This window comes from Melanotaenia boesemani, chromosome 13, assembly GCF_017639745.1.
Source record: "Melanotaenia boesemani isolate fMelBoe1 chromosome 13, fMelBoe1.pri, whole genome shotgun sequence".
In the NCBI taxonomy this organism is placed as follows: Eukaryota; Metazoa; Chordata; class Actinopteri; order Atheriniformes; family Melanotaeniidae; genus Melanotaenia; species Melanotaenia boesemani.
In genome coordinates this window covers 9,437,988-9,465,753 of record NC_055694.1, presented here as the reverse complement: position 1 = coordinate 9,465,753, position 27,766 = coordinate 9,437,988, and the positions used below count along the sequence as shown (strand labels likewise).

Here is a 27,766-nt window from a genome sequence, read left to right as displayed (position 1 = left end):
TTCAAGCCAGATGAGCCTGCTCTCTAAGCACCGTATAACTCAAAAGGTAGAATAACTGGGGCTTGTTGGATGAACGAGACCAAATCACCCCAATGAAGTTTTCAGTCCTGAATTTAGGTAACAATATCTTCAGAAAAAGCCTGATCAGTCATTTAAGTTCTACTAATTTAAATATAATTATTAAATAATTATTAATTTGTAAGCAGCCTTTACAGCTGACATGCATGTATTCAATTTAACTGACTGCATAGTATCCATTTAGCAAAGTCAAAAGTACAATACTCACTCTTAACTGTGTTGATTAAAAATATTAACATATAACAAGTTAACTAAAGTGAAACCCAGAAACATGTCATGGAGTAAAATGGTGGAGAATGGCTTTCAAAGGACCAAACAGATTCAGAAACACCATTTAATCATGGGTTTCAGTCCACACTTTTAAAACGTGATGTCAATGGTTACCTCTGGTTGAGCAGGGCCAGAAGCTCTCCCGCGTGATACAGGTCGTTGCGCGTGATCCGGCTGAAGCGGAATGCGTTTAGGTTGCAGAAGGTGACCGCGGGGAACGTCATGATCGGGGTCGCGACCTCATCCAGTTTAGTGACGTGTGGGTACTCGAGGTAAAAGTGGATCCTGTCCACGCAAACGTACAGCAGAAAGGTCAGAGAGCCCAAGAAAAAAACGACCCATAGGCAGCGTTTGACGCAGAACCGCTCGTACGTGAAGATGTGGGAGATTCCGTGTAGAGTCGACCGGTGCGCAAAAACTTCTATGGATGGAGGTTGGCTTGAGTCCATGTCCTCGGTTTCTACTTTAAGATCCATTGTCAAGGTGCAGACAGTAGTCCGAAAACAGTTTGAAAACACTCGCGGAGAAAGTACTCATTCACCTGTCATGCATCCAAACAGGTGTGAACGTACAGATGGCCACTCGTTGACCTGACACGGTTTTGTCGCCATCACTCACGCACCCTGTAAAAAACCACTTTGTGCATCTGCTGCTCTTTTAGAAAGTCAGAACAGCAGGGGGTTTTGCGCACAAGTAATGCCTTTCACAAAGAGCGGGCATGCAAGAACAGCGTGACCCGAACGCAAGCACAACTGAGACGCCAGAGCAAGAGTCCATCACTGTGCTGGCTCCTCACTGGGTTGCAGAGCGACAAAGAAAAAGAAGGAAAGACAAAATGTTTAATCGGCTTGTTATCTGCTGGCCGATTTTAAGTCGCGGAAGCACGTACAATTCCTGCACGCCAACAAGAAGGAAACGACGGAGCTCGAAGAGAAAAAAGAAATCCTTTTTGACACTTGGGCGCGTTTATTAAGAGTTGCTCTGTCGCCCCGCTTTACGCACGTCCCTTTGTATCTGCAGGTTTACAGGTTAGATTAGGGGGATTGTCTCTCTGAAGGACTGGGTCGGTGGTGAGTCGTGAGGTTTCTCCTACTCTTCTGTGTGTGTGTGCGTGTGTGTGCAAGTGTCGATCTGAGAGCAGCAGCTGCGGCGGAGGTGAGGAGAGGACAGCGGACTGACGCTGCTTTTGCTCACCTGTGACTTACTGCTGCGTTCATGTCTTCCAGCCTCCCGCTCACATAAAGAGACAGAAAATGATTCAACATTTTCTTGTTTAACTGATTCATCTGTTGAATTTATCTACATGTACTCATAATATGAAAGTCATTCTAATAAAAAAAAAACCTGAATGACTTGCCCTGCACATGTTCCTAAAAAGTAGAACATTTCCTTTAATTATTTAAGAACAGCATAGATGGTATCAGAAGACAAACTGCGATTTTAAAAGGACAAATTCAGTTTATTGAAGTAGTGTTACAGCTTAGATAACAAGGCACATCTGAAAATTGTTCAAATCTACAAATTCTCAAATGTCAAACCAAAAAAGCAGAACTGCTGTGAACACCTCAGACACCAGAGCAGAAAATAAATTCCTTAATGTAAAAAGATCTCATTATTCTTTCATCAGGGGACATGAGCGGTAAAAACAGCCTTTACTTAATCTCAAAACCAAAGTTAAGCTGACTTGTTAAAGCTAAATGACTCTCTGGGATGGTTAAAAAGTAATCAAGAAGCTTCCCATTCCAACAGCATCAATACATTTATTGTACATGTATGTGAAATTTGTAAATGTAGGAAATTAGATCTGAAAATAATGTTACAGTTAACCAAGCTTCATTAATCTTAATTGCATCTTTGTGTCCACAACCTCATTATCCCAGAAGTAAAAAAGATAGGGCTATGAAAATTACATCAACGTTCACTGTAGTAAAAAATACCCTATAAATAAGAATATTCAGAAAGTTTTGTGCAAAACTTATCAGCAGCCCCGAAATAGAATTCTCTGCTCTGAGCTTAGATAAGATGTACTCACCCAAATGTTTAAATCAAACAGCTTATAATAAAATCAGAAAACAAAACAGTGAATGCAAGCTCTTTTTTGTCACTATTAACTGGGTGAGTGCTGCTGCTGATGTACTACCAGATTAGTCTGATATGGTGCTTTTTGTTTTCCTGGTATAGGGTTAGGGATGATGAGACCATGTAATATGTAGTCACTTAAAGCCTTTAAAAAAGCAGATACAGTGACAAATCTGTAACCAGGACTTTGATGACCAAAATCAGCTGATTCTGTCATTTTTGCAAAAAAAAAAATCTAGAAATTTTTTTCCTAGACTGTTTTGAAAAAAAATGCACGGAGCGCCTTACTTCATTCAAGCCCTGCAGTCATTGATGCTGTACTTAATTATATTTTAAACACCTAAAATTTAGGTGCAATGTAATCACAAGCAAAAAATGTCAGTAAATACAGCACACTTTTTGCCACAGATATGGGATTCAGTGGCAATCTTGGAATGTGTTATGTCCTGTCTGTTGTATAAGATATAATAGTATAGATATGAAAAGGTTTTTTTTAGTAGGAAAAAATAGATTTTGCCTAATGAATTTTGGCTCACCATTCAGTTGGTCAGAAAATTCTTTCCCCCATACTAAATTCCATTGCCAACGCTGTCGTAAAGATTACAGAGCTGCAAATCTGTATTTTGCCCGTTGATCTTTATTTTCTTTCCTTCGTTCATTTTTGAAGCTTTGCACCTGATGGCTTCTTTGACCTTTTATTGTCCATCTGTTTATTTGGCACTCAATTCAAGAATGAGCACTTTACTTATCGCCCAGCGCCATCAAACCACAGCATGTCATGTAAACCAGTTCATCTGGACTTGTATGTTTGTTTGTTTTTTTTAAACAATTTTTTATAACACAAATTTTTTTCCCCTCCCTTGTGCACACTTAAAATGATTGCATCCAAGATGCTTGACTACATTGCCTAAATCATCTCTGAAGAAATTGTAAGGTTGAAGCACTGTTACTAAAACAAAACATCAGTAGTTTCTTGTTTAAAAAAAAAGGAGCAACAAAATTTCACTGCACACGTATTGTGAGTAAAGGGGGCACTAGGATCCAAGTGTGGACACAGAGCTGAGTACAAGTGAAAAGGTTAATTGGAATCCACTGGGGGAAACAGACTGGAGCTGAGCAGAGGAATGGAGTGGTGACAGGCAGGTAGTCAGCAGCAGACAGGTCTGGGTTGCTGAGAAGAACATGAAGACGATGATTGACAAAAGCTCAGGGAAAAAAGTGGGCTGAATTAAATTAATTTTAGAATGGCTGAGTGCTGTTACCACGATAAACTAACAATCTTGCAATGAATGGACATCCAAGTGGGAATAAATACTGCCACTGATTGACAGATGAAGTACAGCTGTAGATCTTGGTCCCCAGGAAAACGGAGATGTATGCTCACCATGGCTACGTACACACCAGAGCAGGGACATGGACCACAACTCACATTTACTCAGCATAAAGAAATCTGAAAAAAAACGTTATGCTGAACATATTGGAACATTTTTTTTCTACACCAAAAACAGAGCAGAAAGTGGAGTACTGGTACTGGTTCTACATTTGCAAGGTAGAGCGAGTTTTCTTCTGTTTGCCAGGTCTTATCAGTCCAAATGATTGTTGATGCTCCCACTTAACTGTTGGATGTTTCTAGAAGATGCCGGAAGTTTTCAGTGTCTGGGTTGGTCTTACTTTGGGTTTGTATGCCGTATGCATGAAAACTGAAGTTTTTTTTTTCTCTCTATCTCTTTACTATGTGGATTAATGTTTCTTTTAAATATAAAGACACAGTGAAGCTGCAGGAGAAAAAAAGAAAAAACTGCATAATCAATGACGATGACTCTTTAAAGCAAAGTGAACAAAGTGATTTAAATCTGATAAGTTATTTATGACCCCCACCTTTATAATAATAATATATTGTCACAGTGTCAATGACTGCAGGTTTAAAGAGGGCAAACTCCCACATTGCAAAGTGCTTTAGAAACCCTCTGCTATCTGAAGTCAGAGCCAAACGAAATGATTTAAACAAGTGCACTCAAAGGATGAAGCAGTCATTTCTGCAGGTAGAAACCTCATTCTTTATACAGAAGCTCCCAGCTCATGGTTTATGGGCTTATTGTTCCTCCACCCATATGAAATAAAAGAGGGTGTCTGCAGGGCTTCTGTCTCCTCAAAGAAACTGCAGAGAGGGTATATTTATAAAGACATGAAGCATGGAGAACAGCTTCAACACAGAGAGGCTGTTTTTCCTGAAAGGGCAAAGGCAATTGAGTGATATGCAGTAGGCAACACTGACATTTGCTGCTGCACTGATTTAAAAATCTGTCCTTTGTGGGCAAGACTGAGAGATAATATTTTCTCTACAAGAGTGATAGTAGGGCTGAAGTAAACAATCTAGATAACCAATCAACAACAAAAGAGCCCAACTGGAAATACAGTTAAGTCAATGAAAGTGTCATTTGGATAAAGAATTAAAAAAAAAAACATTCCCAGGGAGAATGATATGGGGGAAAAAATTATAAAAAACTTTGTTAAAAATTAAAACAACAGGGACCATGATAATCTTACTTTTGTTTGACTCCTTCCCAATTAAACAGCCATTATATACAGCAGGAATCAAGTAAACATATTTAAATGGTTTTGTTTTGTCCAGTTATTTAAACCCCTAAGACATTTTTTTTACTGTAACACAAAACAAATCAAAGCAAAAAAGAAAAAAGAGAGAAAAAAAGAAAGAAAAATCAATATTACTGATGTAAGATCAAGTCACATCCAAACATTATCTGAGACACTTTATATTAATATTCCCAAAAAGTTTGATTAATAAAAGTATTTTTGGTCATTGTACTGGATTTAGGATGTACAGTGATTTCTTTGGAAGCAACACTTGTGAGAGTCAAAATGCTGGGTTTGATATAAAACACTGAGAAATCTTGTTTTCAGGTCCTGATTTCAATTAAGGGCAAAAGATTATGACAGTAAAAGTCTAAATGATCATTTTTCTGGGACTTGGTCTGAAGATCATACAGACCAGTCTAGTTGAAAACTAAAAGTTTTTCATACAGAGTGATATGGTGGAAATTAGTGTCATAATGTACTTTGAAGTCAGCTTGATCTGAGGAATCCCATGGTGCCCCATTAGGCAAATAGCTCAACATGTATGCACAACAATGCACCTTGTTTTTCAACCCTCTGGTGGTGCTAGCGCACTCCAACAAAGAAATGAAATGGTGAAAAGGAAGACAACTTTCAAAATACATCAAACTGCTATATACTCTGATGGCAGAAAATATGAATAAATATATATTTAAAATAATTAAGGACACTATCTGTGCTAACTAAGCATTTTGGTGCTTGGCTCCAAATTTCTCACAAACCTTTAATTAGATGAAAGCAGAGAATATTTGGCAGGCTTCCCGAAAAAGAAAGCAATGAATCAGCCAGCTGTGTAATGAGCTACGTTCTACAGCTTTGATTTTAATGTTATGTCTAACTTCCTTTCATACTACTGTAGGTTGCTTAACTGAATGATGTATTATGATGTATTGTGTGTATGTTATTAAAATGTGTTATGAGTGTCAGTATTAGTCTTGTCTTCTTACATTACAAACATATTAAACTTCCCTAAACTGCCACAGGATGTTTGAGATTACTGAATTTGTGTGAGAGTGGCTTCTTTAAAAAAGAAAAAATCATTGTCAACAGCACCACAGAGAAAAATAATATGAGCTGTGCTGAGATTGGGCCCATGAATAAGAAATGACATTTAGTTCCCTCCTGGATTCCAGCGTGAAAAATAGGTCTAGTTGTGCCACAAGGCCAAATGAAGCTTTGTTAATATCACAAAATATTTATTACATGTAATGAAAGATGCATTAACCACCCCAAATACATCAGCTTGAAAAGACAATTCTCATCTGTGACATTAAAAGCCTTGTCACTGTACATTTTCTTTTGTCCTGATGAGCTGTTCTTATCTCAAATCACAGAAATATGGATTGAATTCATATATTAATGAAGCTAAAGCAAACTATTCCCCACATGTTTAGACTCTTAGACATGCCTCTGTGTGATTTTATGTTATATTAATGATGTCTATCACCTGTTGCTAAGTCCTTTTTTATTATGTGCTTCATTTTTATGAAAGTAAGTGGCGTGAGAATAGAAATAAGACATATTGACAATTTCAAAATGTATTAATTTAACAAACAGGGGCCTCAGTAGCACGTGGAAGAACCATACAGTCACAACAGCTTGACACCTCTTCCTCATGATGCTTACCAGCTTGGTCACACACTGCTGTGAGATGGCATCCCATTCTTCTAACACCATTTGTTAAAAGTCAGCCAGTGTTTGTTGGTTCTATGACAAACAGCATTTTCGAAGCTGATCCCTCAATGGAGTTGAGGTCAGAACTGCAGGTAGGTCCTTCCATTCTTTCTACTCTCAGATTTTGGAGGCTGTCTCTGATAAAAAGCCTGCTCTGGGGGTGATCGATGTCATCTTGGAGGATAGAGTTTAGTCCCAGGCTGTAGAGATATGGGCTTGACAGTGGTTGCAGAACCATATCTCAGTATCTTTTTACTGAAATTTCCTACAGCAATAACAAGCCTCAATGTCACCCCCCAACATCACACTGCCTCCACCAAAAGTTGCTACCCTGTCAATGCAGCAACCAGCCTAATCCTCCCCACGTCTTCCCCACATTTTGATCCTATGATCCAACAGAACGCTGTAGCAGGGTCCATGCTCACACTCACTGCTGATCAGGAACCTTGGGTACCAAAGGCTCAAAACAAAAGGCAATAGCAGAATAAGCTGTTTGGCATTGGCAGAGAAGATTTGGCAAGTTTTTCATGAATGCAATCCACATCAGCATCTGCTGCTCATCCCACAAATACATTTTCCTCTCAAAAGTGACAAGCTTTTGATCCGTGTAAGATTTGGTAATAAGTAATTTTAGAAAACAAGAATATAATCCACTAAACATATGAATGAATGTTTATTATGATCATGTTTAAAAAAGAAAGCAACAGCAAAATGTGTACCAGTCACAACAACAACAAAAATAATTTCAATTCAACATGCTCAAGACGGAGTAGGAAGAAGTCTAACTTAATTAATCCTACCCCTTTTAAATACATACGAAAACTCCACTGTTTTATTCTAAATACATGTTTACATATACACAACATATACACACACGTTCAATTCTATTTATGTACCACATACATTTACACATATATAGGCTATATCTTACAGCTGGTCTTTGTTTTTGGCAGCCACCTACCTTTTGATTATTCTCAGTCTTCCAAAACCCTCTCAGAGCTTCTGGCAACACCAACTCAAGATAGCAACAGTAAAAATGCTAACAGATGGCAACAGAGTGGTTATATTTGTCTTTGTGTTTACAGTTTACAAATCTAAAACAAGTTCTCTGGGAAACCTGTGACGGAAATGTAGTTGATGTTTAAAAGCAACTGTTTATTTCTGAAGGATTGCGTTATATCAACTATAGGTTTTGTTTAGCATGTTTCAGCAATAGCCACATTTGAAACAAACCAGACTGGGCTTCCAGATTCTCAATTTTTGGATTTTTTTTTTTTTTTTTTTTCATGTATAATAATAAACATTGATAATAAACTATTTCAGGACTTTCTGACCACATAGGCATATAAACATATTCAGTAATTAACATGGAATGTAAAAAGTAATTTTTTGTTGCAAAATTAATACTTACAATGAACAAAATTATGTGGACCAAAGTGAATCAAGGCAGCACCCTTCTATGAAATTATAGATGTGTCAAGGATCATTTTCTAGACATGGTTTACTGGATTAGGTACATTTAAGATTTTAACAATTAACTAAACCATATGTGAAATATTTTAGATTAATTTCGTTTACTAACAGAGAAATGTTGTAGACGCACGTCTTTGGACAGGTCTGACATGCTGGCTGCTGTCCATGGTGCTGACGGCTGCTAGGCTCAGGCGAATGTCAGTGTTCCTCTCCAGGCCTGCAGGGGGCGCCAGAGCGCGACGAGGGTGCATTTCATCAGCAGATGAAACAACAACACGTGAGCTGCAGTAGTTAAAAAAAAAAAACATGGCGACACCCGTAAGGGTAACTCGTCTCTGTCGCTTGGTAGGACGGACCGTGTCCTCTCCCTCAGCCAGACACAGACAGGCTGTCAGTCTGCCAGCGAGGACATGCTTCATATCCACAACCACGTGGAAAAGTAAGTTCACGATCTGGATAAATGTTTAAAATGTTAGCTTGTGATTCTGCACCTCAGAGGTCAGGGTCCCAGAGCAGGCACAGCTGAGCCTGGTAGCTAATGATAGATGTTTGTTATTGTGGGGACTTTTCTATTTACAGCCTTCCTTGTCCATCAAAAGAAGGTCTATATTGCGTAACAACAGAGTAACCGTGGGCTCCTTTTCATTGCGACGCTACACAGCAAGCGACTCTCAGACGGATGTCGGTTGTTATGAAACAGACCCTTAGTTGGCTTTGTGGTCTGAAATCGTGTTTACGTTCTAAACTAAGGTTCACATAAACCTTAAGTTCAAATCAGTTTAAGGTGCATGAGTTATTTTTTTAATTGGTTAGTTGGTGCTTAAATAAGAAACGTCCTGTCCGATAATGGGTTTAACTACTTCCTACTATTGAGTCGATATCTGAATAAATATTACTAAACAGATTATTTAGCCCTGAAACAATCGAAATACTTACACAGCTATCTTCATCTTGTCTAAAGTAGTCTGTTTTCTGCATATTTTGACATAACCCGTAAAACTAACACTAACGCTTTTATAGGCAAGGCAAGGCAGTTTATTTGTATAGCACATTTCATGTGCAGGACAATTCAAAGTGCTTTACATAAAACAAATTTAGAAATAGTAAAAGGTATCAACACATAATCACAATAAAATAATAAATTACATTAAAATGATTAAAAGCAAGATAAGTTAAAAAGTTTCCGTGCAGATTTCATTTATAGGCGCATGAGAAAAGAAATGTTTTTAACCTGGATTTAAAAATGTCTACATTTGGTGAAAGTTTCATTTTAACATTATACTGCATAGGAAATATGCAATAGGAACCCTAACACGGATTACTCGCAAACATTCAGTTCATCATGATAAAAGAATAACTTCCTGTATGTATCTCCTTAGACCTGCTGTTCAAACTCGATGAGCGCACAGCCCACAGCAGCCTGGACCTCTTCAAGAAAGACACGGGGGTTATCTACCGCATGTTGGGCCTGGACCCCACTCATGTTCAAGACAACCCTGAGCGGTTCAGAGACTGGGCCGTTGTGTTTGGAAACGAGAGGATCAGCAGCGGAAGACACTACTGGGAAGTGACAATTAAAAAGTCCCAAGAGTTTCGTCTGGGTGTTGCAGAGGCAGCGATGTCCAGAGATGACTGCGTGGGCACAAACAGATGCTCCTGGGTGTTCAGCTATGCTCAGCGTAAGTGGTTTGCCATGACTAACGGCAAGACCGTTCCTGTGACACTGGTGGGGAAGCCTGATCGTGTAGGGATCCTACTTGACTATGAAGCAGGTCTCCTAGGGCTGGTGGACATCGAGAATCCCCGGATCATTCATGCATTCAAGGCTCAGTTCAAGGCTCCTCTGTGCCCAGCGTTTGGACTTTGGGATGGGGAACTGCTCACACACTCTGGCCTGGAGGAGCCAGAAGGCCTGAAGTAATGCATGTTCATGACGACTGCAATAGCAGCAAAAGGCAGTGGGCTGAGTGTGGTACTTTGGAAACACTTCTTAAAACAGTATCTTAAATAACTGCTGGAAGGAAAGCAATATCTCCACTGGGAACCATTTATAGCTTATCTACAGGTAATGGCTAATGTCTGGGGTCCAGTTAAACATCACATGCTCTAACAATGCAAAATCAGTATTTGTGTATGTCATCAAACCTCAGGCTGTTGTTATCAGTTGAGGTAAAGCTGCCAAATTGTTATTTTACACTGAATGTTGTGGTATTTTCCACCATAATAAAACTTATATCAACAAAAAAACCTCATAATTTCATGTGCATACAGTATGTTTAATAAAATAACTGAAACTGCTTCCATGTTTTTTTTATTTACAGCAGGGTGATGATATCCAGAGTGACTGAGGATTTGTACAGAAATTATGCTGAAGAATAATATCACTGAAACTTAAAAAAAAAGGATAAATAATGGCAGGTGGTGAGAAAGCAAAACAAAAATGTGTAAAAATATCAGAAACCCCATCACTTAATGAGCATGCACAGATGGCTATGATAAAACAAGTTAGTAATGTTTTTATAGAAGATGTAAGCTGAATGTGGAAAAACTGGGCTACTGATATGCATGGTATTTCACAGATGGAGAAAGTCCTGGAGTTTAATAATCCTAAATGTACTAATACATCTGTCGAGGTAGAATTATTGATGCAACAGCTCTAAGAATATTGTAGTTTTTCCACAGGAAGCATAAACAAATAGAATTTAAACAAAATATACAATATTTCAACATGTTGGTAATATATATTAAATATTTACATCTATCAGAATGAACACCAAAGCAGCATTTATATTTCTACATAAACCAAACTGCCAAGTCTGTCAAAAGCATTTTTCTCTACACAAGCAGCACATTGCTTGTTGATACTGTGCTTTCCCACACATTAGCAACCAAACCTGCAGTGTTTAGAAGTCTAAAGGATGACACATTTTACCACATTTTAAATAAAAATTCAATCATCCATCAATTTTCTCAATCATCCTATACGTCCATTCATTCTTCAGAAGATTTGGATAACAAATCCTCGCAATCCTGTGAGCTTCACAGAGTGCTCTTTATTGTGTCCAGTGTGGTCTTCTGCTCCTCTGTGTTGCTTTGTGAGTTGCTGTCAGTGTACACACTGTGGTACTTTTGCAGGACTGAAACAATAACATCATGGCCAAACTGCATGCCGTCATCTAGGGGTGTGTTCCCCCATCTGATAGATAACACAGTGTGATATGGAGATGGATGGAGTGTTACAGTTAGTAAAATGAGTTAGTATCAGATGAATAGGATGAGTGTTTATTTGAATTCTCACCTGTCTTTAATATAGGGATTCACTTTACATATTTCAGTTAGGAAAACCACAGCGTCCGTGTGGCCTGAGAGGAAAAAAAATAGTGAGAAAACCAAACCTCAAAGCGCAAAGAACAGAAATCCACAACATTGTGATGTAAATGCATCAGTGGAGATTCCAGAAGAATAACTAAAGTAGTGATGAGAAGTGTCACCTTCAGCAGCAGCGATGTGGAGCGCTGTGCGGGAGTCGTAGTCCCTCTGCTCCATGTCCACAGCTGAAAGAGCAAACCTTGGGGGGGTACAGAGACAGAAGACATGGAGACATCACTGTAACTGAAGGGATTGATAAAATATACCAGGATCAGAAAGTTTACTGTTTAGAGAAAAGATGTTTCAAAAAGCTGCAAATGCTTAGAAGATTGAAGAGTTGCATAAAACGACAAACAAGATCTCACTACGGTCTGTCAAAGCCAGAAAAGAGTTGGCTGAGCTTTACATTAAAGTCTGGACAGCTAGAGTAGCTCTGCCTATCTGAACTGCTTTAACCCTTTCATAAATAGTGTCCACAACAGAACATATCTTGAGAGTGGTTGGACAGTATAATTAGCCACTTCAGTGGACATCAGTCAGCCATACACTGCCACTCACTCAATAATAAATAAATATATAATTTAATATATAAACACACTGTAATGACCAAGTTTGCCTCAGTGATTAATAGGAAAAGAAAATGAAAAGCTAGATTTTTATAGAATATACAAATATAATGAATTATTTCATACATAGTTTTATATGATAGAAATAAATAAAAAATAAAATAAGACTGAAAATAAAAAAGCATTATGTATATGTTTGTAAAAAAAAGTGGCAGTTTTTTAAAAGTTCGGGCATCAGAGGGTCAAGTGCAGATAGGATTTAAATGAGCAAGTTAAGAAGCTGCAAGCTGAAGTTTACATGTTGAGCTACCTTCTTGGTGCAGTGCAGGGACTTTCTGCACTTATAAAAATGTAAATGTAAAAGGTAAAATGAGTTCATTACTAAGCTATAGAAATGATGATATAGTTGCTGTAATAGCTATAGCTGACACTGCATTACCTCTGTCTTCTGCATCATATTTTACACAGACATTACATTTTTACTCTTCACATTTACATTTAAGCAAAGAGAACTAATATGTGCATGTTTAATCACCAAAATATCAAACTTCATATTTCTGTGCAGCAAAGGCTATTTCTGTTTCTGCTTACCTCCTCAGAGCAGATACATCACCGCTGTAGGCTGCAAACATCAGGTTCACCACTGACTTGTTCTGAAGGATCAAAAGGAAATATTTACCAGAATGGACTAAAAAAAACTATGCATAAACTTAGTCTTTGTCCTAAAAAATTCAAATATATCTAAAGCTATACAGTCTGTCATATTTGAAGTTACTGCATGAAGTGCAGTTTGTTCTTTCTAGTCCAAACAGGGACTGCAGCATTCACACTTGTTGGACTGAACTTACTGGATCATCATCTGATCGCCTCCTGGGGTCATGCTTCTTCGTAAAGTGCCTCAGGTTGTCGTAATTGTGGAAGTTGAAGTAAGATACGAGCTCCTTGTAGACCAAAAGTTGGATAATAAATCAAATTAATTCACAAAATAATAACATATATCACACGCATAAAGGTTTAACAATTTGTCAAACTGAAGAAGAAATGAGGATTTTTTTCAGTTTGTTTGCAAACTTTTTAAATAAAATCTCCCTTACCTGACAGAAGTGAATACCACGAACACTGTTTCCAAGCCGATCTAGTGGAGGAGACCAACATATAATACCCATGACATTAGGAACCACCAGCAGTACAGCACCTGAAACTCCAGATTTAGCCGGCAGGCCCACCTACACAAGCAGAACCAAAAAAATAAATGTTTTGTGACTTGCTATCACTTGTGCTCCAGGATCAAAATAATAATTAAAAGGACTCACATGGAAGGCAAACTGTCCAGAAAAGTCGTACATGCCACAAGAATGCATGAGACTCAGGGTGTTGCGAACGGCTTCTGCACTTAACACACGGTCTCCTGTGATTGGGCAAATGCCCCCATTGGCCAGTGTGGCAGCCATGACACTTGCTGACTCACAGGTTACCTCTATGGAGCACAACTGAAATGAAGAGAAGAATTTAAAAAATCATGGGACAAATTTAAACATTATCCCTACATAAAAGCCAAAGGAACACGAGGACCAATAAAGTTTTCATTATCTGGAGAAAATATATGCCATGGATGAATTTCTTGGTTATCTATTTCATAGCCGTTGAGAGCCTTAATGATGGAATAAACCGATGAAGCAACCGATACTCTGACATAGACCTTCTCACCTGAAAGTAGAAGTCAAGGGCTGCAATCATGTCTGCATAGTCAGGAAAACACTGCAAGAATTATAATCAGCATCAGTACATACACAGAATATTAATGTAATTTAAATTATGATTTAACTAAACAGAAAACACCAATGAAAAAAAAACCCAGAAACCTTTTTCTCCTTTAGGTAATAACCAATTGCATAATTTCTATCACCGGTCTCCCTCTCTGACTGGAAACTGAAAGAAGACATTAGGCGTGAAATGCTGTGTATTGTGGAAACTTTGTGTTTTTTTGAGTCACAGTTCTCACGTTGCATTGCTGAATCCCACATACTCTGCACCGGCCATGCTTTTCAGGAACTCCATTACCTGTCGTAACATCAAATTTAAAGTCAATTCAGAAGGTAAACCAAATGAAAAGTAGAATTTGTAAAATAAATAAATAAAAGCGTTAACTTACAGAGTCAAACCTCTCTGCCTTATTTGAATGGGGCTGCCAAAAGAGAGAGAAAAAACATTTTCTCATGTCATTTTAAAGAGACGCATAGGGTCGGTAAGTCCCTACAGATGGCAGTGTTACAGTACTTTGACACTGAGGCCCACTTTTGACTGCAGACTTGGGTGAGCGTCACTGTGTGATTTTTATGTGTTGTCGCCCAGCATGTCAGTCCATGTGGAAACGTGCTCAGGGGAGGTGGGGGCTGTTTATGGCTGTGCTTGAATTTCAAGGACTTGTAAAGGCTCATTACCAAGTTGTGCAATTACCAAAAAAAGGCCGGCATCTACATTCAGATTTAACGACTCCAGCTTGAAAGGTTAAGGGTGATGTTTGTTGTTACTGTTTGTTGAGGGGGAGATTTAAACTTCTTCATTTTATGTCTCTCCAAGTAGATCCATTGAGGTGCTCTTGCTGATGTGAAAACTAGTTTAACAAAACATTCTGATTTTTTCGAGAGCAATTCCAAAAACTAGCAGAAATACTGTAAAAAGTAAAAGTCAGTGTGTAGCAACTCATTTAATTTTGATATGAACCTCACAAAGTATATTGATCCCATGCAAACAACATAAACAAACATTGTCCTCATTCTATACACATGCAGTATGAGGGTGGTAAACACCCTCTATTCTGCAGCCTGTAATTGGCCAAAAGCACTCACACCCCTGTTGTCAGGCCCAGAGCCTCTCCCTCACACATGAACATGACCCATATTTGATAAGAAAATCCACAAAGATAGATGTGAAACATAAAGAACAACTCCGGTAGAAGCACAATCATATACAGCTAAAATAAATCATCACGTGTTTTAGTCTGAAGGATAGGCTAACAGATGAGTTTGACAGTGAGTCACATGTTGATAGTCATAGTCCAGAAGTCACAGGAGCACCGTGCCCAGCCAATAAGTATTGGCCATGTCACAGTTGTTGTTGGCATCAAACTTCCAAACTGCCTTTTCTGTCCCTTAAGACAGATTGTATGAAAAAAAAACTGTGATCTTTATTGTTAATAAGGTAAAAATAACCACTATTTTTTTTTACACAAAATCAAAAGCAGCATTATTTGGCTTCCTAGACTTAAATACCATCCTGTGATTGATTAATTTAGGCTTTAAAGAACCACGATCAAGCCATTAAGACTTATGTCTCTCTTTGTTTTGCCTAAAAATCTTCATTAAAGAGATTATATATGCTGTTAAGCATTTTCTGAAATGTGCCCACCTGCATTCAGTAAATATGTTATTATAATAATGTAATCAGTGCCTTTAGTTTACCTTGATCAAAGAACTGATGACAATAGCTCCAGCGTTCACCATGGGGTTGTGTGGTTTATCTGCATAAGAAATGCAAGCATAGTGTTACTAATTTGCCTCTAAGCACAAAAGCAAAGAACTGCTGAGAGTATAGGTGATATTTCCTTTGGGTAACCTGCATACATGCATACTTAGTTATTAAACCCAACAATATAGGTGCAAAGGTGAGGTGATAAAATGGTAAAAAAAAAAAAAAAAACTGGATGAAAGTGCATTGGGACTTTTTTTAAACTTTTGCTTGTTTGCTTTGTTGTCAAAACACAGAATTTGTTACATCACCAAAAAAGATCATAGTTGACCTATCGATCTTCAGAAGCTTCACTGTAGGCGGGAGACTGAGTTGAATCCAGTTCTTAATCCACATAAATTTCTGTGCAGTATTATAATACATAATCTGGTCTCTGTTTATTTGTATATTGTCTGTTTATTTATTACTTTTATCATTAGTATTTTATAGTAGTCCTTTACATTTTTTTTCTTATCTGTACTGTTTTATGGTGAGCTCTGACATTTAGTTGTGCCATGCACAATGACAATAAAGGCTAATCTGATTCTGATTCACTGGTTCTGCCCAGTCTGCCCATTCTGTCCCCTGACCGTGATCCTGCCAGCTGGAGTTCAGGCTGGACTTTTTTTTTTGCCTTATCTTTTTCTTTTAGTTTTGCTTTGTTTTGGCAGACACTGATATCACAATCATATTTAATGAGTAAAGCTGTAATTAAGGACTGGTGCAAACCAAAGAGAGTTAACATCTGACCACTGAAACACAAGCAAAAACAACAAGGCCGTAGCATGGTCAGTAGCTAGACTGACTGGCCACTGTGTAGTCACACCTGTTTGGACACTACGATAACAGGGAAAATGTGTTTTACTTAGACAGAAGAATAATAATTCAGCTTTGTTGTTACTACCTGTTTTTACACAAACAGTAAAACTGAGGTTGATTACAGAAACCACTTGCCTTCTTCATTTAGTGACAGTTTGTTGAACTTGAAACCACTTGGCTCTTTTCCCACAAAGTGGTGAACATGCTCACTGCCAAGCTCGTGCACAGCGATGGCATACTCCAGAGGCTTCACACACGACTGCAGGCAGAAAGGAATCTTGGTGTCACCCACTGAATATCTGCAATGATACAAGGACATAAGCGAGGAGAATAGGAAAAAATTAAACAAAAGTATTAGTGAGGTGGCAGACATGGTGTAGGTTTATCAGGATGAATTATGCATTAAAGCTGAACCGTGACTTCACCTCTGTCCATCAATTGTGCATAGAGACACACCCCAGAGTTCAGGGCGGAATTTAGCCAGTTGTGGAATGTAATCAGCTACCTACATAATGAAATTAAACAAAAATGAGTGTGCCACAATGAAAAACCACACAGTGAACTTGTATGGCTACTTACGTGTCCTCCATCTTGCTGATGTGCATTGTCATACATCTTATTGATCAGGTTAGTAAATGCTTGAAAGTCAGGGATGATAAATTTTCTTCTGAAAGCCTTGGTCAGCAACATGATGTTGTTGCCCACACACCTACAAGAGGACACATGGTTCAACTGATAAGGAGATTAAAAGAAAAAAAAAACACTGCTGTGCTTCTGTTTGCACTGGAAGAGAACAAACATTTGCCAGATATGACTGAAGCACTAAATGCTCAGTGGCGCCAAGGAAATGAATGATGAAATTGAACAGAAAATTCTCAACTTATTCAGAAGTATTTATTATTATATTAATTCTTTCATCAAAATAAATTCTAACCAGCTAGCAACCTATAAAAAAATGGTAAACATGCATGTCTTTTTTTAGCACACCTTAATAACTAACAAATATTTTCAGGGCTATAATTGGCCAACATCATCGCATGTTCTCAGTGAACGATATGCACATTCTGTCACAGCCGGTTTTAACTGAAATATCTGTCCAGCAGCCCTGACTAATACAAGGCGATGCTACGGAGGGGTTTTGAGACACCAGGAAAAAGAGAGAGAGGAAAACGTGCATTATTAATATCAGTAATTTCCTAAAAATAATGTCAGATAGCTTTCTCAGTTTCTAGTAGCACATTCATCATGAACTCTTGGATCTTTGGGAATGGATAACCTCATAATTTTAAGAAACAAGAAGAAAAGTGACATGGCAGATTAATTTAGTCAGGTTATGCAGACACTACAACCCTGGGCTCTTATAGATCAGAATATGAGCTCCTGTGAATTATACCAGTCAGTTAGGAAATTATACCATTAGGACAGCAGGGACCATGACTCTTATATATCCATTGAGCCTGCTAATTTACTTGCCACAGTCTGGAGCTCAACCAGAATGATGCCCTTTCATTAACTACCCCAGAGACCTGTCTGTCTTCCTCTACCCTCCACTGCTTTGGCTGGCACGCATGCATGCACGTGAATTCAGTTCGTAGCAGCTGTCAGCTATAAAACGCCTGTGTCTGTCAGTCTCTTGGACTCAAATAGTGCTGACCACAAATAACCTCCCATACAAAAAAACCCCAAAAAGTACAAAAGTCTCTTAATCTAACCAAGCCTTACAGCTTGCATGCTCTCATCCTGTACCTTTAGGAATGGCCATCTGATACGCTGATTATGCAGCAGTGACATTTAAACAAATGGAGACGGTCTTCTGTCTTGTTTTCACATCTCCCCCTTTGAGTTACAGTGTACACAAACAGTCCCTGTAAATAAACAAAGCTTTTCTCACCTTCTAAAGAGCTTCTTGTCCATCATGACTGGACCAACAGCGTCATGTGTGGACTGTCGCATCTGACGGACACAGTCACGCAGCCGGGGGTCAGATGTCAATAAACCTGTCTTTTTCAAAGCCTGGAGATTGAAGAAATGAGATATGTTTGAACAAATTTTCTAGGAATTGGGGGGAGGGGTTGATAAATGACACCCAGGGTTTTATTTATGTGAAGTGAACTAGCAGAATCTCAAACGTGTGCACATGGACTATATTATTAGGGATTTAATGCCTCAGGTGCCTACAGGAGAACGAGGAAGGCAGAGACCAGATACATGCTATCTCTCATACCGTAGGTCACACTGACAGTCTCTGTATGAAGCATGTGGGTCTATTTTAAGGACACCATGTGTACAACACTCCTGACCAGAGAAGGTTGCGTCTTTTTTTTTTCTTTCTTTTGACTCATCACATCTAATAAGTTGTCCAGTACGCTAACAGACCTAACAAATGGCTGCAACTTGCTGTTGCAGTTATTGAATGACTGTGAGATTCTTAGCTTCAGGGTAGGAATGTTAAAGTTGAGGGCAGCACACAGGGTGTTCCTGAGCTTATTTTAGAGATTCATCCTGTATGCGGCAGTGTAAACAGGACTGCTCTGTGACCTTTTTTTTTGTTTTATTTTTTTCCTTTTTGTGTCTTTTATAGACAACAAACAGTCAACTTTCATTTGTTTTAGTTCATTAATAAAATACAATGATAAAGAAAAACTCAACCTTATTTTTGGTTTTAGCTTCAAGAATAATTTAGTCAAAAACATTGTAGTAGGCTGACTACAAGCCTGTTTGTTGGGAGTGTTTTGTGAGGTTGTTATTTACTTGAAAAGATACTAAGCAGCACTTTAAGCATCCATCTCCTGCCTCGGTCACCTCTACAAACACATGCAGTCATGTGTGTTGTAACAAGCTGCCACCTGTGTTGACATGCTCATCTCCTAAATGCATGCATGTTTATAAAAGGACTGAGTTGCCATAGACACAGAGGTCTCCAGATGTCTGACTTATCTTCGTTTGTCTCAAAACCCATTTCAGAAATTTTACAAATGAATAAAAAAATAAATAATCTGCACTGATCGGTGGCTTTATTAATCCTGCAAACATTCACTCGTTCTAGGATCATAAATGGGATCTTTTGTATTTATCTTGTGTTATAATTTCATGATTTAATCAAAAGTTTGGAACTTGAGAGAGTTTCAAAATGTCAACTGTGCCCAATTTTTTAAAGGAATTTCTTGTTTCCTGTAGTAATCTGTGTCTAGTTCAAGTAACTATCTACCCTACATGCTTCCCATGTACCTGCAATATTTTAAAGCTCATTTTGAGCTGAGGTGCTGAGGAAAAGGGTACATAAACTTTGATATGCTGCATCAGGTCTTAATGGGTTAAATGAAATGCCATTACACTTGAAAATATAATTATAATTAAAGCCCAGAAACAATTAACCTAAATGTTAAAATGAATGCTGCTCTTAGATGGTAATTACCTCCGTCTGCAGAGTCACACCTACTATATTTAGACTTATTACATAAGACAGTCTCCAGATATCGTGTCTACACCAGAGGTTGCAGTCAGTTGGAGATGCTTTGTATTCCTGTTCTGGGCTACTAGACGGTCACTCACAGTTGTTGATTTTATGAAACTCAAAGATGATTTGGAGAAACACCCTTGACTACTGAGTTATAAGACACATGGAAAGTTAAAATAGTGCTTAGCATGACAGAATAAGAGTAAATGTGCTGTTAACTTACAGAGATAAACTGGGAAAGAGGAATCATCTCCTTCCCATCAGTGATGGTGTAGAAAAGTAAGTCCTCCATACTGGACATCAAGCGACTTCTGCAAAAAACACAATATGTTATGAGCTTAAACCAGATGGGGTGTTGAGTGGAAACTATGTGCAAGTCTCAATTTTCATGTTAACAACACTGTGAGCAGTAGGAATAATGGTCCATGGCCAGCTATTGACCTACATGCAGCTGGGTAATGTGGGAAGCCATAAACTCTAAGATATAATTATTTTATATTAATTTATTTATCTTTTTTTTTATTTACTAATAGTTGAGACAAGTAACAAGTGAGTTAATTAACTTCCTTAACATGCACTACAGAGCTATTTTTAGCTTTTGGGAAGTACTGCCCTGCAAGTTTTAGATGTTTTCCTTCTTTAACTGACCTGGCTCAAATGAATGGATCATTAACAGGCTGGTGCACAACTTCAGGACAAGCTCTTGAGGAGATCCTTTTAATTTGAAATGGGCGTGTTGGAAGAGGGAAACATTTAAAATCTGTAGGGTAGTGATCCCAGAACACCAGAATATAGTTTCCAAAAGTACCTTAAGTTTTCACATGGCCAAGGTCAGTATACAGTGTTGGTAATAATGCTATGTTTTTTTCCATGTTAGCAGGGACAATTTCACACACAGTGCATTCTGAGTTAACATGTTAATCTAGTAAGTAATAAACCAAGAATATTAAAGAGGAATTTACTGCCTGACGTCTGAGAAGTTATTTAGTGGCAGTGAAATACTGCTGCAGCTCTTATAAACAAAACATTAATCACACAAAGTATAGCTAGCATGAATGCGTGAAGAAATGGAATGCACTCCTCATTAATATACCTGAGATCAGCGGATGCTGAAACTTTGGCACTGTATCAGAGCATTTAACAATGATTTTCCATGCTTTCCTAATTATGTAAAACCATGATATGAACACAATATTTAAGAACAATGCTGATTCACAATTCTAAAATAATCACTAACCCATTGAATAAATTATGCCTCTTTTTCTGGATTTACTGAGTTTTGAACTGGATGACTTTCTCTAATTAATTCTTTACCATTTTCTTTTGATGTTAGCCTTAAATTATTGATTTCCTAGAACAGACAGTTTTCCCCCAGAGTGGTTAACCCTTAACAAAGACTGTTTCTGAAACACTTACCTCTTTTGGGACAATCTTCATATAAATCATGTAATTGTACTTATGATGATTAACATGATTAAATTAGATTTGTCTTTCTGCTTGCTATGATTCTGGAGGGGGAAAATAATCATCATATGTTTTTAAAGAAATAAGATGCTAACTGATTTAGTTTTCTATCATTTCTGATAAGTACTATTAAGGTTACCATAAAGAATAAAAGTCTGTACTCAGCTTCAAACAGCTATGTTAACAACTAACAACAAAGCCAGAAATCTGGGAGTAGTCATGGACTCAGACCTAAAATTCAGCAGTCACTGTAAGATAGTTGTGAAGTCAGACTATTATCACCTAAAGAACATATTGAGTACTAAAGAACTGATGTCTCAGTAGGATTTAGAAAAAATTGTCCATGCATTTAATTTTAGTAGACTAGACTATTATAACGCTGTCCTTACAGCTCTCCCTATAAAGTCAGACAACTGTAGTGAGTCCAGAAGTCTGCTCCTTGAGTCCCTACTAAGATCAAGAAGTGGATCATATAACTCCAGTCTTCAAATCTTTAAACTGGCTTCCTGTTTGTCAAAGAATTAACTTCAAAATCCTGCTGTTAGTTTGCAAAGCACTGAATGGTTCAGGGCCAAATTACATCCAGGATCTTCTGGTTGTTAGGAACCACCCAGATCCTTCAGGTCATCAGGGTCAAGTCTACTTTCTGTTCGCAGAATCAGAACTAAATATGGAGAGGCAGCGCTTCGTTTTAATGCTCCTCACATGTTGAACAAACGCCCAGAACACTGCAGGTCTGCTGAAACTTTCAACAACTTTAAGTCAAGGTTAAAACTTTTCAATTTGCCACCTTTTTTCAAAACAACTGTTAATTCCTCACACTGGAACTTTTATTTCTTGCATTTATCATATTTTATTTAGGCTTTTTCTGTCTTTATTTATTTTTTAAAGTTTGTTTTTATACATTTTAATGCTTCCTCTTCACCACGCTGTAATGCTTTTAATGTTTTATGTAAAGCCCTTTGAATGGTCTTGTACATAAAATGTGCCATACAAATAAACTTGTCTTACCTTACCTAAAGACCAGAAAGAGCACAATCATTACCTAAAATGCTTTTGTGGTTTTATGAAGTTTTCTAATTAAACACATTATGACTTGTTGATCTGCAGCGTTTTATCTTGAGAAAGAAAAAGTTGTTTTATGATCAGGAGTTTAGGTGTTTCTCTTCTTTGGTGTACTAACTTTACTTGATGTGATCCATCTGAGTTTGCCTGATAACCAACAGAGATCACTGAAAGCGAATTTGTTATCCAAAACTCTATAAAAACTAAAAATTTTCTTTTGAAACTGTAACTTGTTCTCTTGCATATATTGGTAGTAATATTCTAATATGGTCAATTTAACAATTTGAGTATTAAATTTGTTTCTAATTAGGGTAATTTAACAAAACATATAATTAATAATAGTAATAATATCTCCTTTATAATTTTCTCAATTTAATATCCTTTTGTTTATCATAGTTGTACCTAGCTAAGCTAAGCTAAAATAAACTGCTGCTAAACGGTCAAACAAACGGCTGTTTTTGAGTCTGGGGAAATGGTGAGAGTTTTTTACACAAAGTCAAACATTTTCTAAAATTTTTAACTCTGCTTCTATAGATAGAAATAATCTTTTCTAAGTAGTTACCTGCAGCAACTCGAGTTAACTGAAATCCAAACTTTAGCCTGTTCTCTTCGGTGGCTAATGCTAGCAACATCAGTAAGTTTAACTTTTTAAAATTACCGTGGGATTACTGCTGGTTAAACACGAGTAGGCAACTACTATTAATAATACTGCTGCTCATTACAATGATTACAGCCCAGTGAGACCTACTTTGAGTGTCCTTGGTCCACACCAGGGCCCTGTTGATGAAAGGCTTTGAGGGTGTGGGATGATGCTGTCCAGCTGAGGGAAGCAACAGGTTGCTGACTCCTGGACATGTCAGCTCCAACTCTGGCGGAGATGACTGCATTTTTAAATAGATGCAAAACCCCCGGGTTGGCTGTCCTCAGACTTTTCAGGCAATGCATTGTGTTAAGTGCGGCTTTAAACTTTAAGAACTGAAAAGATTTGTATTTTCTTTTTTCCCCCCTCAGTGGCTGAGATGTGGCTTTTGGTCCACGGGGATGTAATGACAGCTGCTGTCTTGTAGACTGGATCAAGTACAGGACAGGCTGTTACTCGGGGGCGGAGCTGTGACACAGACCGCACGAAGCAGAGGCATCGGCTCTGACAAGAAGGGCTCAACAACCAGCAGCTGCTGAAATAAAACTGAGTTTGATATAGCCTTCCAGGTATGACTGCTTCTACTTAAAAAAAACCTCATCGTACCATTAAAAAGGAGGAAAATCACTTTAATCTTTTAGTAAATGATTTGTTTGATCAATCGTGGTATTAAGAATACTGCAAATCTTTGTTACAATAATTATCACCAAAATTACCTAAAAAATATAATCAAAATCAAAGGAAAATTTACAAAGAAATCATTACATCTCTATAATAAAGTGAAATCATAGAGGGGAAACTTTGAGCATAAACAACTGTCAAATTGGACCATATTAAATAAACCGAACCAGTCAACAACAAACCAATTTATTAAAATTTTCTTACATATATTAGATATATCTAATATTGTGATTATTGTGTTTGCTCTCTTCAACCATTTGTGCTATATAACCTACATACAGTACTACTATTTATTACATTCTTTGTTTTCAGGCTGCAACAGTAATTTATTGTTTTTATTATTACTGTCAATAAAAATATAGGTAGTAATGACAAATGACTAGCTATTAAAATATCAATGATAATGTTATTTTTGTTATTTTCATTGTATAATGTAATGCTGAGAATAAAAATTTTTTTTAGTGAGGTGGTTGTCGTCATCATCATCATCATCAAATTATTGTAAATCAGTTAGTTGTTAGAGTTTCTTTCATTATAAGTCATTTAATCAAAAGGAGAGTTAGTGTTTATTATTTAGTTTGTGCTTTTGTCTAGTAAACAGATTTTATGGAAGTTGTCATGTTGTGCCAGAGAATATTTTCTACCACTGTGAGATGGTGACACCTCATGGTGAGTTTGTAACACTGATTCACTGGCTTGTCACTGTTTTGTCCTCTAGGTGGCACACTCACACCAGGACCCTCTGCTCAAGTCAGTCTCTATTAACAGGTTTGTTTACTGAGGACACCAGTCATGTGTCTGAGATCCTTGCTCTCTAGGGGTGGTCTCTTGTTTTCTTCTGCTTCAGACACTTTACTGATTGGCTTTTTAATCTCTGCTTTCAGATACTTTGTTAGATGACTGATTAGGTGCACTAACAAAATGGATATTTGAAATGCTTTTATCTATCATCATTTGTTTCAGTTTTTCTTTTTTTTTTAATTTTATTTCTATTTTAATGTGTTTTCTGTTGTTTTGTTTAAGGAATATGTATTTTTTATGACTAGGTTTTCAGTAATTGTTACTGTAATTTTTTGGCATAGATTTTTTGGCATAGATCTTTATCTGAAATGTCTGTGCATTGTTATCTTTCATATCAGGGCCACTATGGGTCTTTATAAGCTCAACTTAGATCTTTCAGGAGCTTTTTAAGGATCCTGATGATAATCAATCAACCTCAGGCTCAGCTCCACAATGCACATGCAGCTTTTCTCATTCATATAAACTGTGCAATATCATATTCAGTGTGGACTCTAGGTGATGTGATATTATCTTCATTAACAATAATCAAGAGCCCATTAGGCTGTGGTCGGTTTGTCTGCATTTTTAGGTATGCCACTTCTCCAAAGGGGTCTGTGCTAACCCATGGCCTCTCTGTGCTACCTCTGCCGGTTGCAGCTTCTCTGTTTTCAGGAGAAAATGTTTTCCATTCCTGGGCCAATGAATGCCACCTTTGTCCCTTCATCCTCCATCTTGTGTGAGAAAGCCCCCCTCGCTGCACTCACCAAGCCTGCACAAACTTAACCTCTTCCCCCTCCACCTCACACAGGAAAAGAAACATACCGGCTCTGGTGCTTTGATTCAGGCTCAGTAATCTGCAGGTCTGGATAAAGCCCTGGCTGAGAAGTCAGATTTATGGCCTTTCAAGAAAAAAAGGGCAGTGACTGCTGAATTTTGATTGGGGTATTTGTTTGGATTACTTTGGCAAAAACTTTACTTTTGATCATCAATCACATGTAAGGGATCATAAGACATATAAGAACTTTTTAAGAGCTGGCCAGAGACCTTGACTCCTTGCTCCCCTTGCCATTTTAGAACAATCATATGTGATAATGAACTGTGTAACATATAGCTATTAGTTCTAAACCCATTTAAGTGATTGGAAACATGGCTTAGCCTTATTATTATCCTTTCCTTGCTATATTAACAATTACACTGTCATTTTGATAGAACTCATGCATACTCACTTTTCCAGATCACCCAAAATTGAGGTAACATATTCTACTCATGCTACCGTATGCAGCACTTAAGTTCAAATATTAGCTCGGAGGCAAAGTGCATATCACACCTTAATTCAATCTCTCTTTAGTTACAGTCAAACCAAAACCTTTTACACTGGCTGTGTGGTAATGAACTGATATTAAGCAGAAGCATGAAATAAGAATAGCACATGGAGAAACAAATCCTTTTGTAAGAGACTGTTAAATACTTGTAGAGATTTAATGCATCATGTAAGTCATCTCTTAAAGGAAAGGACTATTATCCCTGTGCCACCCAGGGTGGGCAAATTTTATCTCTTCTCTGGGTTTAGTCTGCACATAGTGTCACATACACCAATTTTAATTAACTTCCCAGAAACTTAAGTTTACCATACTACATTTTTTTTCTCTGTACAAACTGTGGATAGCAGTTTGCGAAATGGCTTTCATAACACCCTGCAGAGCTTTGAGGAAGGGCCTTTTATCTTTATACTCCTATGCCTGCATGTCATTTGAAACTGTTTTTGTTTATTGTAATCATTATGTCTTTCTTCCCCAAATGAAGTCCCTATACTTATTACTAATTTATCATCACTTTGGAATGAAATATCACTTTATGTGTCTATTAAGTGTGTCATAGGTCATAATGCAGGAAGAGTTAAAGGCATAGACAAAAGTACACATTTTCCTTCAAAGTATATGTTCAGCAAGTATTTGTTTTTCACCTTTACTTAGACTATGATTTGGCTAAAGGATAAATCTGAGTACAGCATTTGAGAACTCCTAAAGAGGTGAGTGCTGTATCTATAGAGTTGTATAAATTAAAACTCTTAAAGCAGCACCTTTAAACATATCCGCCTATGTGGATATTCATGGTTCCCACAAGATAAGTTCTACCACTAAAACTGCTGTCTGAATTCCTGACTCCAGTTGTCTCAATGACCTCTTAGCAAGAGGTGGAGCTCAGCAAAAAATCTTAACCCACAGACCCACCTGTCAGTCTTTTACTTTTACTTACGAGCTTGATCCTAACACATTATAACTCTTTTTTTTTATCAAGTAGAAATCAACAGTTGCATGTAGAGGAACAACCCAGAACTTAAACTGTATTTCTGCCCTGATAGTAAGCATTACAGCCTCAAGGGGGCTGTCTGTGTGTCTTTTGAGTTTTGTTGCATTATAAACAAAATCCCAGTAGCTCAGATTTTTATGTTTTTTATTTCTTTTCTTTTCTTGTTTTTCCTAACAGAAACACCTATAGCAGACAGTTTTTATTAAGGGCAGGATACATTGTGAAACAGTCTTTCATCTAAAAGGCTTGGTCATACTTTCCTCCAGGTGGGTGCAGACTACCCTCCTGCCACCGGTTTGTATTTGCACAGAGGCCTGCATCTACCCCCTCTAATATGGTCACTGTGCCGAAACCTAGCCACCCTGAAGACCCCTGGAGCCTCTGTGCACCCGTACAGTAGAGAGAGATCAACCCCTCCATCACCACCCTCCTTCCGTCCCTACCATCTCTTCCCCTTCCCCTACCCTCAAACCAACCCCACTCCCCCGCCTCCCCTTTTTCATCCTCTGAGCTTCCACACCCTTCCTCACCCACCAACCCCCATCCTCACCATGCAGCTATCCCACTGCCCTGCCATCTCGCAGCATTCCGCGGGCCGTGCACACAGAGGCCTATTGTGTGTGCTGGGAGAAGGCAGTATACAGTCAGAGCACCAGAGAAAAAGGATGTGTGGAGCTAGAGTGGACTCCTGCTGTACATTAGCACAGATTTGTAGCTGCAGTTGCACTGACATTCAGTGACACTACGGTAACATTGCTTTAGAAAGAGTCATGGTAATGCCACACTATTAAATGTAGCTCTATAAATAGTGTCACTAATTTTTTTTAACTCCTGTAGATGATCAGAGCCCCCGTAGCTGGCATAACCATCTGATCTTTCTTGTCGTATCTTTTCACAATC

At 37.9% G+C, this 27,766-nt stretch overlaps 4 protein-coding genes across 4 annotated transcripts in view; 2 read left to right on the top strand and 2 right to left on the bottom strand.

The window, feature by feature from the left end:
• LOC121651722 (acid-sensing ion channel 1-like) overlaps window positions 1-1,589 on the bottom strand; it is a 54,644-nt gene extending 53,055 nt beyond the window's left edge. Inside the window, exon 1 of the mRNA XM_042004124.1 lies at window positions 463-1,589. Within this exon, the coding sequence (XP_041860058.1) occupies window positions 463-824 (362 nt within the window). The 5' untranslated portion in view covers window positions 825-1,589. The remainder of the gene's footprint in view (window positions 1-462) is intronic.
• A 6,918-nt stretch (window positions 1,590-8,507) lies between these two features.
• On the top strand, window positions 8,508-10,506 carry spryd4 (SPRY domain containing 4). Its single transcript, XM_042004136.1, has 2 exons — window positions 8,508-8,647; window positions 9,588-10,506. The coding sequence occupies exons 1-2, from the start codon at window positions 8,515-8,517 to the stop codon at window positions 10,127-10,129; spliced, it is 675 nt and encodes a 224-aa protein (XP_041860070.1). The 5' UTR covers window positions 8,508-8,514; the 3' UTR covers window positions 10,130-10,506.
• On the bottom strand, window positions 10,503-23,491 carry LOC121651715 (glutaminase kidney isoform, mitochondrial-like). The gene is made up of 18 exons (XM_042004105.1): window positions 23,204-23,491; window positions 20,150-20,237; window positions 18,361-18,482; window positions 17,049-17,178; window positions 16,895-16,974; window positions 16,605-16,768; window positions 15,605-15,663; window positions 14,296-14,328; window positions 14,146-14,204; window positions 14,006-14,072; window positions 13,851-13,901; window positions 13,457-13,633; window positions 13,238-13,369; window positions 12,992-13,084; window positions 12,735-12,796; window positions 11,700-11,776; window positions 11,507-11,570; window positions 10,503-11,404 (listed from the first exon to the last, which is right to left on the bottom strand). Exons 1-18 carry the CDS (start codon window positions 23,398-23,400, stop codon window positions 11,248-11,250), a joined length of 1,812 nt encoding a protein of 603 aa, XP_041860039.1. The 5' UTR covers window positions 23,401-23,491; the 3' UTR covers window positions 10,503-11,247.
• A 125-nt stretch (window positions 23,492-23,616) lies between these two features.
• col2a1a (collagen, type II, alpha 1a) overlaps window positions 23,617-27,766 on the top strand; it is a 28,890-nt gene continuing 24,740 nt past the window's right edge. Inside the window, exon 1 of the mRNA XM_042004086.1 lies at window positions 23,617-23,664. The gene's annotated coding sequence lies outside the window, so the exon portion shown is untranslated. The remainder of the gene's footprint in view (window positions 23,665-27,766) is intronic.